Below are 13,974 nucleotides of genomic sequence, written 5' to 3' on the forward strand. Positions count from 1 at the left end.
TGATTTCCTGCCTGAGTTAGAGCAGAGGTTGTTTCAAGCCAGTGTCTCTCATGATCTTGATTCGTGTTGAAAATGAATGTATGGAGGGAAAAAATTTCCTCGCAACGTCACAGCAAAGACCCACCACATTTCACCTACTGTTTTTGGTAATATTTGGAATCTACCATACTTAAGCATTTCCAATGTTATTTTGTGCTAAATTTCTCTCTGAAGGAAACCTTCCCTCCACCCTACTGTGAAAGTGTTGCCATGGCTATCCTTTGTCATCTCTGGCAGCTAGCTCACATCCCCTTCTCCTGAACATCTCTGGCATGCTCAGAAGAGGGTATGCCCACAGACTGGGAAATGTTGCCAAATCTGGATTAGACATGGACATAAATGAGCAGAGCTAAACACAACTCAAAGAATGTGATTACCAGTTTAATTTTGTTTCTAGCACTTTTCCATAGGTTAAAAAAATCATTTAATTGATTATGAAGACAGTATATTGTTAATGACTAATACAAGCATTTTTTTCTCTTAGTGTACGTCATCACCACTCTGTTGGAATTTATGCCTATATCCAAATTTTACATAATTGTGAAGACAGGTGCAATATAACTCATTCATGACAAATTAATAGTAGGTATTGCAAATTAGCAAAGCTGTCCTGCAAATATCCTTCCTTCAGGTAGCACAAACAAGTGATACTGGTTCTTAGCACATAATATTACATACATGCTCTTAGTACAGATGAATTGCTTGCTATCTTGCTCTGATGGAAAAGCACATTGCTGGGATGACAAACTATTTCAACAGACTTCAGCTTTTTACTCAAAACAGGTGTCTGCCCTTGCATACAGTAACCCTGGGGAAATTTTGTGAAGATTTTGTATGTACAGATCCCCTCACTAAACTGCCTCTATGATGTCTGGGTTGGGATGCTACAGAAAAAGAGGGAATGACCTGGGATGAGCTTCACATGTCTCAAGTGTGATTTAAATGAAAAGAGCTAGGACAAGCCTATTCATTTTTCCCATACCAGAATTTACAAGCATCATTTGCCCTCAGGTGTGAAGTTCTGTGACTATCTCCTTCCACCTCTCTTGCTTCACTGTATCTTTATCATAGCAAAATCTGTAGTTGCTATCTGATGATTATCACCTCACTGAGACTACATGCTCAGTGTGAAATGTCTATTCTGTTTTCAGCTATCAGTTAAAAAATTATACAGAAGAAAGCTAAGCCCAGATCGCTGATTTTTTTCTATATAAGCTATTCAAAAAATCTATAGGAAGAGCCTTCCTGTCTGATTTTCCAGCAGAGTTTCTTTTCATTTAATGAGAAATAAGTGCATAGTTACACTGGAATTACGCTAGCAATTTACAAGCTTCTTGCAATAAAAATAAAAATTAGGAGCCAAGATGCAGCTATTAACATATAACAAACTCAAATAGTCATCGAAAAGATTTGTTATAACTCTCAATCAGAAGTCATAGATGACTTAAAGTCATATTTGGATTGAGAAAATACAGTTTGAAGTTGCTGTACCTTAAACCACCACTTTCAGTTATTCAGATAACTAATTTCAGTGTTTAACAGATTTCTCCTCTTGTTTTCCAAATAGGCACAATAGTCTTCCTATGTTTGTTCTTCAAATTGTACATACACATTTCTTATGAAATCTGATATACCAAAGCTGTTTGGTAAGAGTTCAGAATGCTAGTAGAGACAGAGAGGTTAACTAAAATATTTTTAAATGTTAGGTTTCCTAGTGCAGCTTCACCTCGTAGAGGCTATGGTCACTTCACTGTTACTGGTTACAGTTCTGTCTGAATGAGGCGGAGTGCTTTCTTCATGTTCTCTATTACTGAAAGAAAAATAAGTAAGAACTGTAAAAAAGCACTTAAAGTGTGTTTGTACAATCAAAAAACTCACCTAGTTTGATTAGTAAATTATTCACATTGAAATTAATTTAGGGACACAAGTTATACTTTAGAGCTTTCTATTGTGAAAAATCTGGCTTTGATACTAAAACAGAAGGTAAAAGGTTCATAAATCAAAATGTTTAACTTAAAGGGATTTGACAAGACTCCTTTCAACCCCCTCATTTCTCAACAGCAAGCCTGATAATCAATCAGATGTGACATGCATAGTTGTGGTGCAATACTGCATTGCTATCAGGTAGAGTAAGGAGTAGCTCAACCTGAAAAATCACATTCCTTTCTGAAATATAGGTGTTAGGTGGTACCCAGGTAACCACCAGCATTTCTTTACTGATTCCCTCCCACCACTGGCTGTTTACGTTGTGCAGTTAGATACCTTTGAGCGTAGTGACTTTCACCATTCTCCAGCAAACTACTCAGATCTTGATCCTGAAAATTCTCATCCATGATTTTTCAACTTGTCTTACCTGAATAGTCCCAATAAATTCAGTGGGACAATAGGTGTGCTTAAATGTTTAGCTAGAACAGGTTATACTACTATAATTCATTGCAAATGCTCACACACAGTCTTTATTCATTACTTAGAGATCTTAACAGATTCTCAAGCACAAATGATTGGGACGGGGTGTATCTGGCTGCTTATGATGTGAAATGCAAAGTAACACAACAAAGGGGGCACTTACAGAATGGTATGTCTTGTGGTTCGTAAGTGTAAAGCCGGTTGGAGTATCTTCCCGTGATATCAGCTCTTACTGTGAGAGATGGATCTGAAAAAGTAACCATATTAAACACTGCTTTCCTTTCCCACAACAGCTGAGGGTGATGTCTGTGGCACTACTTTGACAGCCCTGTTTCTGAGGTGTTCTGATTTCATCAACAAGGCAATTAGGAGGCCGTTACGCTCTGTTCCAACCAACTGCTCTTTACCTGGAGAAATCCTGAACAAAAGCTAATGCTTATTTTTATATTATGCATCTGTTTTTAAGAGATGGATTACACATGAATTTAATATATATTTTAAGAAAAATATCCTGTTTTACAAGTTCTGGGGTTACATCAGGAGAGGCCAGTTTGACTGGTTACACACATAGTGAGGGTTATGTGTACCTAATGCAATAATAACATGACCTACCTGGAGCCTTCAGAATTAAAATCTTACGATGCTTAGCATTTCCATCATGGGAACAAGTTGTTGTGGACATTTCTTTTCCCAGTTCCCCTTCCAAGCTTTCTGTTAGTTAACTGACTCCTGTTACTACATTGTTCTCTGTCTGAGTGTGGGCTTCATCTCACCTAACTTTGGATGCCACCACACAGCTAGTCACTCTAGGCTCCTTGTACCATCAGTGAAAAGGAACAGGTACTATGGGGCATGATTCATTCAATCTATTCCAGAAGTCACCTTTATGATGGGTTAAATCATTCCTTAGATGCCACTGACTACTGACTTGCTCTGTGGTAATGTCCACAGTGTAGACATCTGAATTCAGTCAGATATTTGACCATTTTCAGTAAACTTTATCTTATAACAGCACTAGCAAGAAACATGGAGATGAAAAGCTCAGATATTAACAGATATTTAAGCATCTTGCCTCCAGGCACAAATTAGGTACCCTGCAGAACATATTGTAACCTGAGGAAGTTTTTGAGGGTCAAAGCCTGTAACAGAGGGAGAAATGAACTCTGATCTGCCAAATTCCACACTAATGCCATGGTAATGATAAATTTTGAGATTTTTTTTTTTTTTTTTTCAGAGTGAACCTAAGGTCCAAAGCCTGTCATATGAGGAAAGGCTGAGAGAATTGGGTTTGGTCAGCCTTCAGAAGGCTTAGGGGAGACCTTATTAGGGGAGACCTTATCGCCATGTTCCAGTGTTTAAAGGGTGGCTACAAAGAAGATGGGGACCCCCTTTTTACAAGGAGTCACATGGAAAAGACAAGGGGTAATGGGTACAAGTTACTCCTGAGGAGATTCCAATTGGACACAGGAGGGAAATTGTTCACCATGAGAACAATCAGCCACTGGAATAATCTCCCCAGGGAAGTAGTGGATTCCCCAACACTGGACACTTATAAGATTCAGCTGGGCAGGTGCTGGGCCATCTTGTCTAGCCCGTGCTTTTGCCAAGAAAGCTTGGACCAGATGATCCTTGAGATCCTTTCCAACCTGGTATTTTGTGATTTGATGATTTTGATGTCCCCAAAGGAGGACACTGGCATAGATTCAGATATCACAACTTTGAAGATACATAAATATTTTACATACCTACGAACATGATTCGAGGCACGTATTGTCCATCAGGTGACAAATTTTTATCTGTGGTTTCATGCTGGCAGAGAAATTAAGGCAGGTTATTAAAATATTTCTGTGAATTTTTCTGAAGTAGTACCAAGTGTGAATAGTCTTGTACCAGAGGACAAACCAAAAAAGGTATGACTTGTGTGTAGATACACAGGCATAAATGCCTGTATTTACATGTGACTGAAATGCTGGAGATATTTAGCTAAAATGACGTGAAAAAGCAAGAGAAAGAAAGAGAAAACATAGGCTAAAAATGATACCAGTCAAACCACCCCAAACCCATCATACCATGAGATTCAGCATAATGAAGTTATTTTGGGCCATTTCCTGTATCTCTTCATTTTCTGCAAAAGCTTTCTTCAGTGCTAGAAAAGACATGATAATTTTGAAGCTCATCTCAAACACTGCCTTTCCTCTGTGTTTAGGCACCATGTTTGCCGGAGACTGGCCACATTGTTCCCATCTCTGCTGATTCACATTCCTGAGGAGACACTTAAGGGCTCTATCACTCCTTTTTGTTTTTTTGACCCATGTCAGTATAACCTCCCAGCTATGAAAATGGAAGCTCTCTTCTGTTATTTGTGAAGCCTGTCGTTTCAATGGATACCATGTCTCAGCTTGACAAAAGTGCATTATTCTCAGAAAATTCTTATTAGATCAATTTCAGCAGCCTGTCCTCATCTCCTTCTTTAGTTACCAGTTCAGGAGAGCCAAACAATATTAAATCTGTTCAATGAGTCAGAAGCAAGTCTGCGTCTCTTAATTTAAACTGATGAGCGCTGCATGAGGGATAGCAGAACAGCAGCACTAAGTATTTTTCATGTTCTTTGTTGGGTAGTTTCATAGTGGAGTTTTTGTAAATAACAGTAATAAATTCTTAGCTTTTCAAATACATTTTCATTTACCTATTTCTTTAATTAATTTTCAGTAAGTGCAAGGTAAATATATAGATAGGTGCAGTTTCTTAAATGAATATTCACAAAATTTTAACACTCAAAAAATCAAAATTACCTTGGCAGTATTGACAGTCTTCCAAATGATGAATTACCATCAGCGGCTTGTTACTTCATTAATAATAATAAAACATGTAGTTAGGTCATTTGGCAAATATGCAAATGGATGATTTTACTAGCAGATCAGAAAAGGCAAATTATGTTTACTCACAGTAAAACCATACGGACATTCATTTTTGAACAAGGGAAAAGAATGTAACTCCTTCATAAAAGAAGGAAATAAAGAAATAGTTTCTGTATCTAAATAGGCTTTCTAAAGTAAGAAGTTCTAGAAGAAGGAAACAAGAGATATGATTTCATTCCAGTTAGTACATAATCAAACTGAAGAGGTACTTAATTCTTAGGTGTGAAGTTCTCCATGATTAGGAAAATACAAATAATCTGTATGAAGCGAATTAAAATAATTTTTATAAAATTTGGTTCATCATCAAATACTAGTCATGAAAAGTTTCATGGTTTTTAAGCTTTCTTGAACAGATATACAGTTTGGGGTTTTTTTTTAATAATTTGGTAAGTTATCAAAATTCTCTATTTTTGGCTGTCAAAACATAAAACAATTCTATGCATTTTCTCCTGTATTTTTTTTTAATTACTGTTACTGTTCAGCAAATCAGTTACTAATGCCTGATCTGCTATCACCGTCAATAATTGTTTGGTTCCTAGCCATTTTCACATAGGGTACATGAAATTAATTGCCTTTTAATTTTAACATAATTTGGCTTCAATTTAACAATAGCTCATGCTACACTATTATGAACTAAAATGAACTGTAAGAGAGATTTAAATAAGTATTGTTATGAACTTTCAGATATATTTTCAGCTGAGTCCCAGAGGACATTCAGACTGGAACTTTCATTTCTACCAACATAGTGAGAAACATGTGCCAACTAGTAGTGTTGGGAAAAACATCAGAGGCAGTAATCACCACGCAAGAGCAAATGTAACTGATTTCCAGCTGTCCATTAAGGAAGTAATCGGAGGTACATGATTTTAAAAAAACACAACAGAGGTATTTTTTAAATTATAGTATATATTTATCATTGCTTATTCAAGTGACAACACTGCTGTTGTGACAAAGAAATGATAGTGTTAAACTATCAGCCCATGATCTTGCTTCAGAGTCTTACGACTCCTACAGCGGCTTTTATTTATAAACACAAAATCTGTTTTATTTAACTGGGTGGTCTGCGGATCAGCTGTCATGGTGTTTCTTTCTTCTGTTTCATTATAATATATTCAGGCATGGCTGATTAACAACTTTGTCTTTCAAACTATTTTTTATCTCTTACCTTTTTTTTGCTTGATAAAGCCCTTCTTCATAAGTTTGTACCCAGGTAATTTCATCTCCCCACCCTAGAAATATAACAAGAGGCTTAACTGGTGGCCAGGCAAGTAAATCATAAAACATTCATTTTTTTATATTTATCACTAGTTGTACACAAATAGGATTTGTGTTATTTAGTCAAAGCTTCCCAAATATTGTAGATATGCTAATTCTACATCTCCTGATAGGTGGATTGGAAGGGTAAAATACCAAAACCAACCAAACCCACAAAAAACCTCAGCTGATTGCATATCCAGCTCAAGTCCTTTGGCAAACCTGTTAGATGTCTTTCTAAATTCTCAGAGGTCCCTAAATCAGCACCCACATCCTTTATATGTTTATATTGTCTGCTCCATATTTCATGTAGACCCTAGGGCTTAAAGAGAAAGTTGGCTTATAAAAGAGAGAAAAATAAAATATGACAACTCAAATAAGATCAACTTTAATATGAACGTTGTTAGAACAGTCTTGGGTTATAAACTTAACTCCCGAGTAACGAATTTGAATCCCTGGAGTTACAAGTACTTAATTTAATTAAATTTAAGAAAAGAATGTCTGTTAAATAAAAATCTCCACTGAAACAAAATCCTAATGAATCATCGGCTTCATAGCTCATCCACAGCTGGTTACACTGATCTCAAAAAGCAAATTGTCCGGTTGGTTTCATGCCTTCAGATCCTGAAGATGCCAGCCCCTGTGTAGTAGATCCCTGTCTTCCAGGCAGTGTTTCTCCATTCACAACAGCCCTCATGGGAATTGTAGAACAGCTTCTGGATCTGGACCAGGTTAAGGCTCTGTTTCTTCTGCGCTGTCTGGACAGCGCTTGGACTATGCCCTGGTTATACAGAGATTTGCTGTTAGCTTTTTCATGGGACAATTGCTTGTGATGCTACAAGGTCATTTCTTCTTTCAGGAGAGTGATTGCAGTTTCAGATCTGTCTGGTTGATGGTGGGATTCTGGCATGTTGACCAGTGTGTTCCCAGCCCTGGCTAAAGCCAACAGCTGATGTAGGTAACAGCACGGAGGAGTTAGCAAGGGTCATTTTGCAGCAGGTTTAAGTATTCCCCTTTGATCTGTGAAAATTACAAGTAAAGCACTCGAGGCATCCCAAAAGGCCTGAAATTAGAATTAGAAAACTAACACTTCCTTTCTGTGACTTTTTTTTTTTTTTCCAAAATTGCCAGAACTGAAGGGATTTTGTTATCTTTTCATGCATTTAGGCTTAGTGGGAAAAATAGATCCTGATCTTGGCAAGATAGGTAATAGATACTCTGGGTAGTCTAGGCATTGCATGATTTTGTGAAGTGCTCCCTGAGCAATTAGGGTCAGATGGGATCTCTGTGACAGGCAGGGCTTTGTATGGAAAAGGGGTCTGCAGGCTTTGCACAGCTTGTAGAAAGGTCAGGAAAATTGCTGGAGATTTTTTGGGGTGAGTAGGCCTGAAAGGAGAGGGAAGATGAAGAAGAGGAAGAGACCTCAGAAACCTGTTTCTCTGCTTGTATTTCTAAAGATTGATCAGAAATGAATAACTTAAAATAGGGTCTTTAGTTAACATCCAGGTTGAAAATTTTGCACCACAAGGAAGTGTTTGCTGCAAAGCGTGGCTGTGAGTATCTGATGAAAAACAAAAGCACAAAAAAGTCACACAGAAAAACCCACCAGTGGCTCAAACTGTTCTGTGTATAAAAAAGGGTCTGTAAAAAAATTGTTCCATAGCAACTGAAGTTATGAAACTGTGTTTCAGTAGTTAGTAAGTCTTTTAAATGGTATATGCAAAAATATTTTTTTCAGTGATAGTCCTACAGGGACATCCTGAATTGAGAGACTCAGTTTAGGTTGTTTGCTTCTATTAGATCACTGTGGGTTACCTAAATTATGCAGGTTATATGAGGCCCTCAGCCATATTCTTAAGAACAAACTGATAAAGTGAAACAACATGAAATAAGATGTACTACTTAGAGTGTCATTTAACAGTAGAAAAACACACCTCAGTAAGTATACGTGTGCTTCCATGCACAATCTAAATAAAAACATTTGCTGACTTATATGGTAAGATAAGGGGGTAGCTACATACAGTAAATACACAGTACCTCTTGACAGTGTCTGAGGTGCTCGTTTTTCCTTTTTGATTGCCATTGCAAGGTTGGAAGAGACTGCAATTAGCAGGAGGGACAAGGCCAATGTTGAATGGAGCATTATTTCCCTTTCAATGCAGCAAGGAAACTGGAAAACAAAGCAACAGCTTTAGTTGCGTGGATTTGTCACCTGGCACAGTGTAAATCAGCGTGTTAGTGGTATCCTAACAATCTGTAGTACAGAGACAGGCTTAGTGATTCCTAGAAATGCCTTTCTTTGTGAGAAAAGTGCAAAATGGAGGTGCTTAATTTTATCATGCAACACTGCTTTCAGCTGTCAAAATTGGGCTGCAGGGGATGGTTCTTACTACAGTGCAATCGGGGAAACAAAGTTCATTTCAGTTCATTTCTGGTCATGCAGCTTTTGATTCTTATGAACTAGTACAATGTTGTAATACTGGATCATGACAATCTCAAAACAGTGCTATTAGTTTTTCTGTTAGGTTTTTTCATTTTTATGAAACGTAACGGCATGGGATGTTTTATATGGATAGTAGATTTTTGGTTAAAAGATGTCTCATGATATTCTCCTTAATAAAATAAGAGAGTTGACAAATATTTGCCTCCAGGTATAATACATTTTAAATCAGAAAATCCCTCCAGAATGTTGAAGTTGCCATCATTGTTTTAGCATGCATTCTGTGAACCAGGTTGTTAAAGATTGTAAGATAAATATCAAAGAAATTTCTGGCTCTTTCTCGCAATGAAAACTCTAAAAATTTCCCCATTCTTCAAGGCATTTTAAAACTGATTTCAGCTCAACTCCTGCTTAATAAAACAATCCATCTGTGTTTCTGTCTGTTTCAGTATTCTGAAGATGTTTGTTTCTCTTCCTGACAAAGACCATTACAAGAAATTCAGTAACTTCTGGTCTTCATAAAAGTCAGAGAACAAAAGCAGAGAACAAGAACAAAATGGTTGATGAAAAGCATTACAAAGCCATTTTTTTTTTAAATTGATTAATCTTCTTTCTGCCCAGTACAATCATCTTTAGGCATTAAAGCTTTGATATTCAGGTGCATACCTGATGGTTTGAAATAAGGCGAAAAATATAATACATGTAGCCCAGAACACTACCCAGTCAGCTTATCAGTTCTGGCTGGAGATTCCACTTTTCAGAGGCTGAGCTTTAGGAGTTACCAGGACCTGTTGAGAAAATGCTTTGACTTAAAAAAATAAATCATCCCCTGAAGCACATGTGCCTGTATTGATAAATAACATTTCAAACTTGAATTTAGAAGTGATATGCTATGTGGAATTACAGCCCTGAGTACTGGCAAAAGAAGATGCTTTGTGCTTCTTAGGACAGAGAGGCATGAAAAGTGCAGCACCTTTTATCTTACTTTAATGAATCTCTCAACATCACTACTGTTTACATCACTGTTAACAGCTCAATTTCTATTGCGCTTCCAATAACTGGCAACCTCAGTATAAGAAAAGCATTTTTTTCCAGTGACTGGACAACAATTTGCATGTTAAAATGTGCAAAACTTTAGAAAAAATGAAGTATCATCTTGTAGAAAGAATCTTAAATTTCTGAAGAAATTTCCCTAGGTTTCTAAAACAATTAATACATTAATTATAACATTTTTCTCCTCAGCCTTGTCCACAACACTTCCCTTTCCCTCCACATAACATCACAATTCTAGAGTTGTTCTTTGTTTCTAGACTTGTTCATTGTTAGCTATTGTTGATTGAGTTTTGGAAAGGAGGCTCCTTCTGAGCTTACTAATTATGCACGTTAATTTAATGATTGAATATTATCAATGTTTAATAAGAAAATGCGAAGTTTTCCAGTGTTTCCTAAGGAAAGGCTATAAATTTTGGTTAAGCGTGGGGCATGAGGATTTTTTGGTAATAAAAATTCTGTTACAATTTTTCCCATGTTTGTGCAGACCACTTCAGTCAGCAAAAGCAGATCATTACCCTCTACTACTATATTCTTGATGACTGAGTATTTGTTGCAACTCTACGTGAAAGTTAATAACTGTATTTAGTATTAGTTTACCTATTAGATGTTAACAATAAAATCTAGCAATTATATTATCATGTTAAAATGTTATTTAAACATAAATAGTTATGGCTTTGAAATCACACCAGATAATGTCTCTATAAAGCAGGTATGGAATGCTTGAATCAGGTTTTTTTTCCATGATGTAATCATAAAAAAATCAAAGTATAAATCTCTTCAAGTCATGGGATTAGTTATCTGAAGTTTAAATAATTGATTATCATCCTATTGAAAACCAGTAGGGTTTTGGAAGGATGATTTATGGAGCTGTGGCTGGAGGCAGTTTAAATTCAATGTTCTGAATTTTTGATGTTACATGATCCAATGTTTGTTAATTGATTAAGAGAAATAATGACAGCCAACACCATATAGATTGCCTTCATCTCTCTGTCAGAACACATGTTTTGCTAGCTAATCTCTAAGCATCTATCATTTGTCTTTTTTTGTATAACTAGGCTTGTAATGCAATTTTCAACCAAACCATATTTCTGTACTAAAGAAAAGTTAAGAATGAGAAATACTTGCTCACCAGCTGCAATCAGTTCTCCTGATGGAAGGTCCTTTTTCTTGAACTTAGTTAAAAAGGTTAGTTAAAAATCAGTGTGATTTAAGTACACAACACCTGAGCTTCCCAGGTCTCTGTGTAGCAACAACAGCACATTCACCTGAGAAAAAATGAGAGGAACCTTTTAGCTGAAAACCAAATTCACATGTTTCCACCCTCCCCCTTCCTTTTCTGCCTTCCCTCCAACTTTCTCTCTTGTGAGTTCTCATGCTTATACACTGAATCCTTGGATTTCTCTTCATCTTGACTTGTATCAGGTGTCTTGTATGAGGATTGGAAATAAATAGTGGCTTATGTGTGTCTGCTACTTCCCCCCTTAAACAGTTTGGGTCTGGCTTATGTCCAGTGAAAAAAGAAACCACCAATGAAAGCTGGAACTGTAGGTGCTTTTGTTCCCAGTGAATGGCTGGGTTCACTGGTGCTTGAAGAAAGGTATGAAGCTAATAGGAAGGCACAAGGGTTACTTTGTGTAAAGGAATGTAATTAACAAATAAAACAAACCTTTTTTTTTTTTTTGAGGGGAAAATGAAATTACTTATTTAAAGAATACAGTTTAAATTATCTGATTATTGCTTCTGTGAGTTACAGTTTAAAAATTATCTGATTCTCTGGATGTGATTCTTGATATAATTTTGACCTGACTTAATACAGGGAAAGTCCTTTATTCATTATCTTTGCACAAAGAAGGAATTAGCTGGATCACCTTTTCCCTCCTCCTTGGATAGCTTTTGCAAAGAAACTAGAAGCAATCCTCTTTTGTTTTTTCCTCTCACATGTATTTGTTTATATGGCCTGTGTGGTTACACTTTTTCCTCCTTCTTTTCATTTACTTGTCTTTGATGCTTTATCTCCTGATGTTTGTTGTCACTGACATGTATATAACTAATGATGTGTGGTTCTTGTATTATGTATTGTCACCTATTTTTGTACCAAAAAGTGTAAAATGTGTTGTTCTCTATTTTTAGTGTTATCTTTAACGTTTGTGATAGAGAATTCAAACTTCCTTTTAAAAAAAGGAAAAACTTCCTTCCAGTTAAAAAAGTATAGTAACTGTATTTGAATCCATAATAGCTTAGCTCCTGGAATAGCTGACGAAGAAATGAATGTAGTATGGCTACAAAAGACATGCAGGCAGATATTTAAAGCACAGCACCACATTGCATTTATTCCTTTAAATTTTAAGCAAATAACAAAACCTACTATCCGAAGTCAAACCAAGGGTGATTTAAAGAATCTCCTCCATCCAAGCTTTGGCTTTTCACATAGAAATTCCAGGCACTGAAGTTTAAATTATTCTTCAACTAATTAGAATCATTAAGTAGTTAGAAATATACAAATTTTCAAAGTGTACTGAAGTATTGTGTGCTCTAACTCTGAGTTACTGTGTACTTCATTGCACAGGTTTCTTATTGTAAGGAGTGAAAGCGTAGACATTAAATCAAATAGAATAAAATTAATGCTGAGCTACCGGCGAGTGCCTTTGGGCAGGACAGTGTTCAGCAATTTGTCTGCTGTGGTCTATATTTGAAGATCAGAATTTCAGCCTTTGTCGATCTTGTTGTGGAGAGGTTGGCAGTCCTGGTCAAATACACCTTGTCAAGGTTTAATACTAGAAATAAATTACTGTAATACTTTATAAATCTGAACTGGATGCCTTCACTATACCTATTCAGTCACTGCTTGTTAGGTGGGACCTTATCTGCATGTGTTCATCTTACACATCTGAAATGAGTGTGAAGCTAGAGGTCATGCTAGCAGAGATGCTTTCCATCCCAGCTGTACTGCCTGACCTTCAAATAACCAACCTGTGCAACAGCAGTTACCAGCCAAATATAGAATCTCTGCAGTGAGCACACGTTTCTGCACCCATTCATTGAACTAGTGTGATCTTGTTCATTGAACTTGGCCAGCTTATTCTCCAGGATAATGTGGGCAGAAGGTGTTTCCATTTTCCTCTTCTATTTTAAAAGATTCATTTTGGATGTACAAGTAACTGTGTATATACAGTTTTATCTAGGTCAAAAGTAGGAAATGTAAGAATTAGCTAAATATATGGCAGAACGAGGCAGCAATAAAACATGTGAAGAGGACAGAGTTTTAGAAAGAAAGATGTTGCGGAGTGACTGACGCAATCTCATGCTATTGCTTTTGAGTCACCATGCAGCAGTGGATTTAGGTACATATCCATATGTGTAACCCATCTATGAAATGTGAAACTGACTTTTAAATTCTGCTTTATGTAGTGTTGCACAAATGCTAATTTAGATAAACACCCACCCCACTGTACTGATGAGTCTGCTGATGTCACTCTTTCTGTGGCCTCATAAGTGTTCTGGCATGAGTTGGGATATCCTGATGTAAGGAACAACAAGCTGATCAGGGTGTAACAGGACAACCCCATGTGACATTCACTCTCACTTATGCATAAGTTTAATTTAAAGTGATCATGGACTGACTGCATAAGAGGAATACAATTTATATAAAATTTTATTGAGTCATAAGCATAGACAAAATTCTTATCTGGATAAGGTGCACAAAATCTTCAGTGCCAAAAGTAATGCCATGGTGATATATCTGCAGACAGAAAAGTCAGTCTTCAAACTGAAGTAGCTTGCCTCTGTCTGCAGCATGATTCAGTGACAGAGGATGAGCATTGCTACCAGCCTGAACAGTCTTTCCTATCCCCAGGCTGCAGAGAT

The 13,974-nt window shown here is 36.7% G+C and overlaps 1 protein-coding gene across 2 annotated transcripts; it reads right to left on the reverse strand.

The window, feature by feature from the left end:
- Positions 1-414: 414 nt before the first annotated feature.
- AGR3 (anterior gradient 3, protein disulphide isomerase family member) lies at positions 415-11,560 on the reverse strand. 2 transcript variants are annotated; one of them, XM_074898038.1, is made up of 10 exons: positions 11,493-11,560; positions 11,240-11,375; positions 9,724-9,845; positions 8,655-8,787; positions 6,529-6,592; positions 5,238-5,290; positions 4,515-4,591; positions 4,191-4,254; positions 2,609-2,692; positions 415-1,849 (listed from the first exon to the last, which is right to left on the reverse strand). In XM_074898038.1, exons 3-10 carry the CDS (start codon positions 9,757-9,759, stop codon positions 1,800-1,802), a joined length of 561 nt encoding a protein of 186 aa, XP_074754139.1. In that variant the 5' UTR covers positions 9,760-9,845; positions 11,240-11,375; positions 11,493-11,560; the 3' UTR covers positions 415-1,799. The 2 variants fall into 2 exon arrangements, with proteins under 2 accessions (XP_074754139.1, XP_074754140.1); XM_074898039.1 differs by lacking the exons at positions 9,724-9,845; positions 11,493-11,560 and having other exon boundaries at positions 11,240-11,467.
- Between the last annotated feature and the right edge of the window lie 2,414 nt (positions 11,561-13,974).

Source organism: Athene noctua, chromosome 2 (genome assembly GCF_965140245.1).
Source record: "Athene noctua chromosome 2, bAthNoc1.hap1.1, whole genome shotgun sequence".
Lineage (NCBI taxonomy): Eukaryota > Metazoa > Chordata > Aves > Strigiformes > Strigidae > Athene > Athene noctua.

Bases quoted from the DNA above. Each gene is read 5' to 3' on its own strand.
- AGR3 (XM_074898038.1), bottom strand. From the start codon at position 9,759: ATGTATTATATTTTTCGCCTTATTTCAAACCATCAG. The intron at 5,291-6,528 runs GTAAGAGATAAA...TTATTAATGAAG, and splicing joins CTTTATCAAGCAAAAAAAAG to TAACAAGCCGCTGATGGTAA. The intron at 2,693-4,190 runs GTATGTAAAATA...TTACTTTTTCAG, and splicing joins GCCTCGAATCATGTTCGTAG to ATCCATCTCTCACAGTAAGA.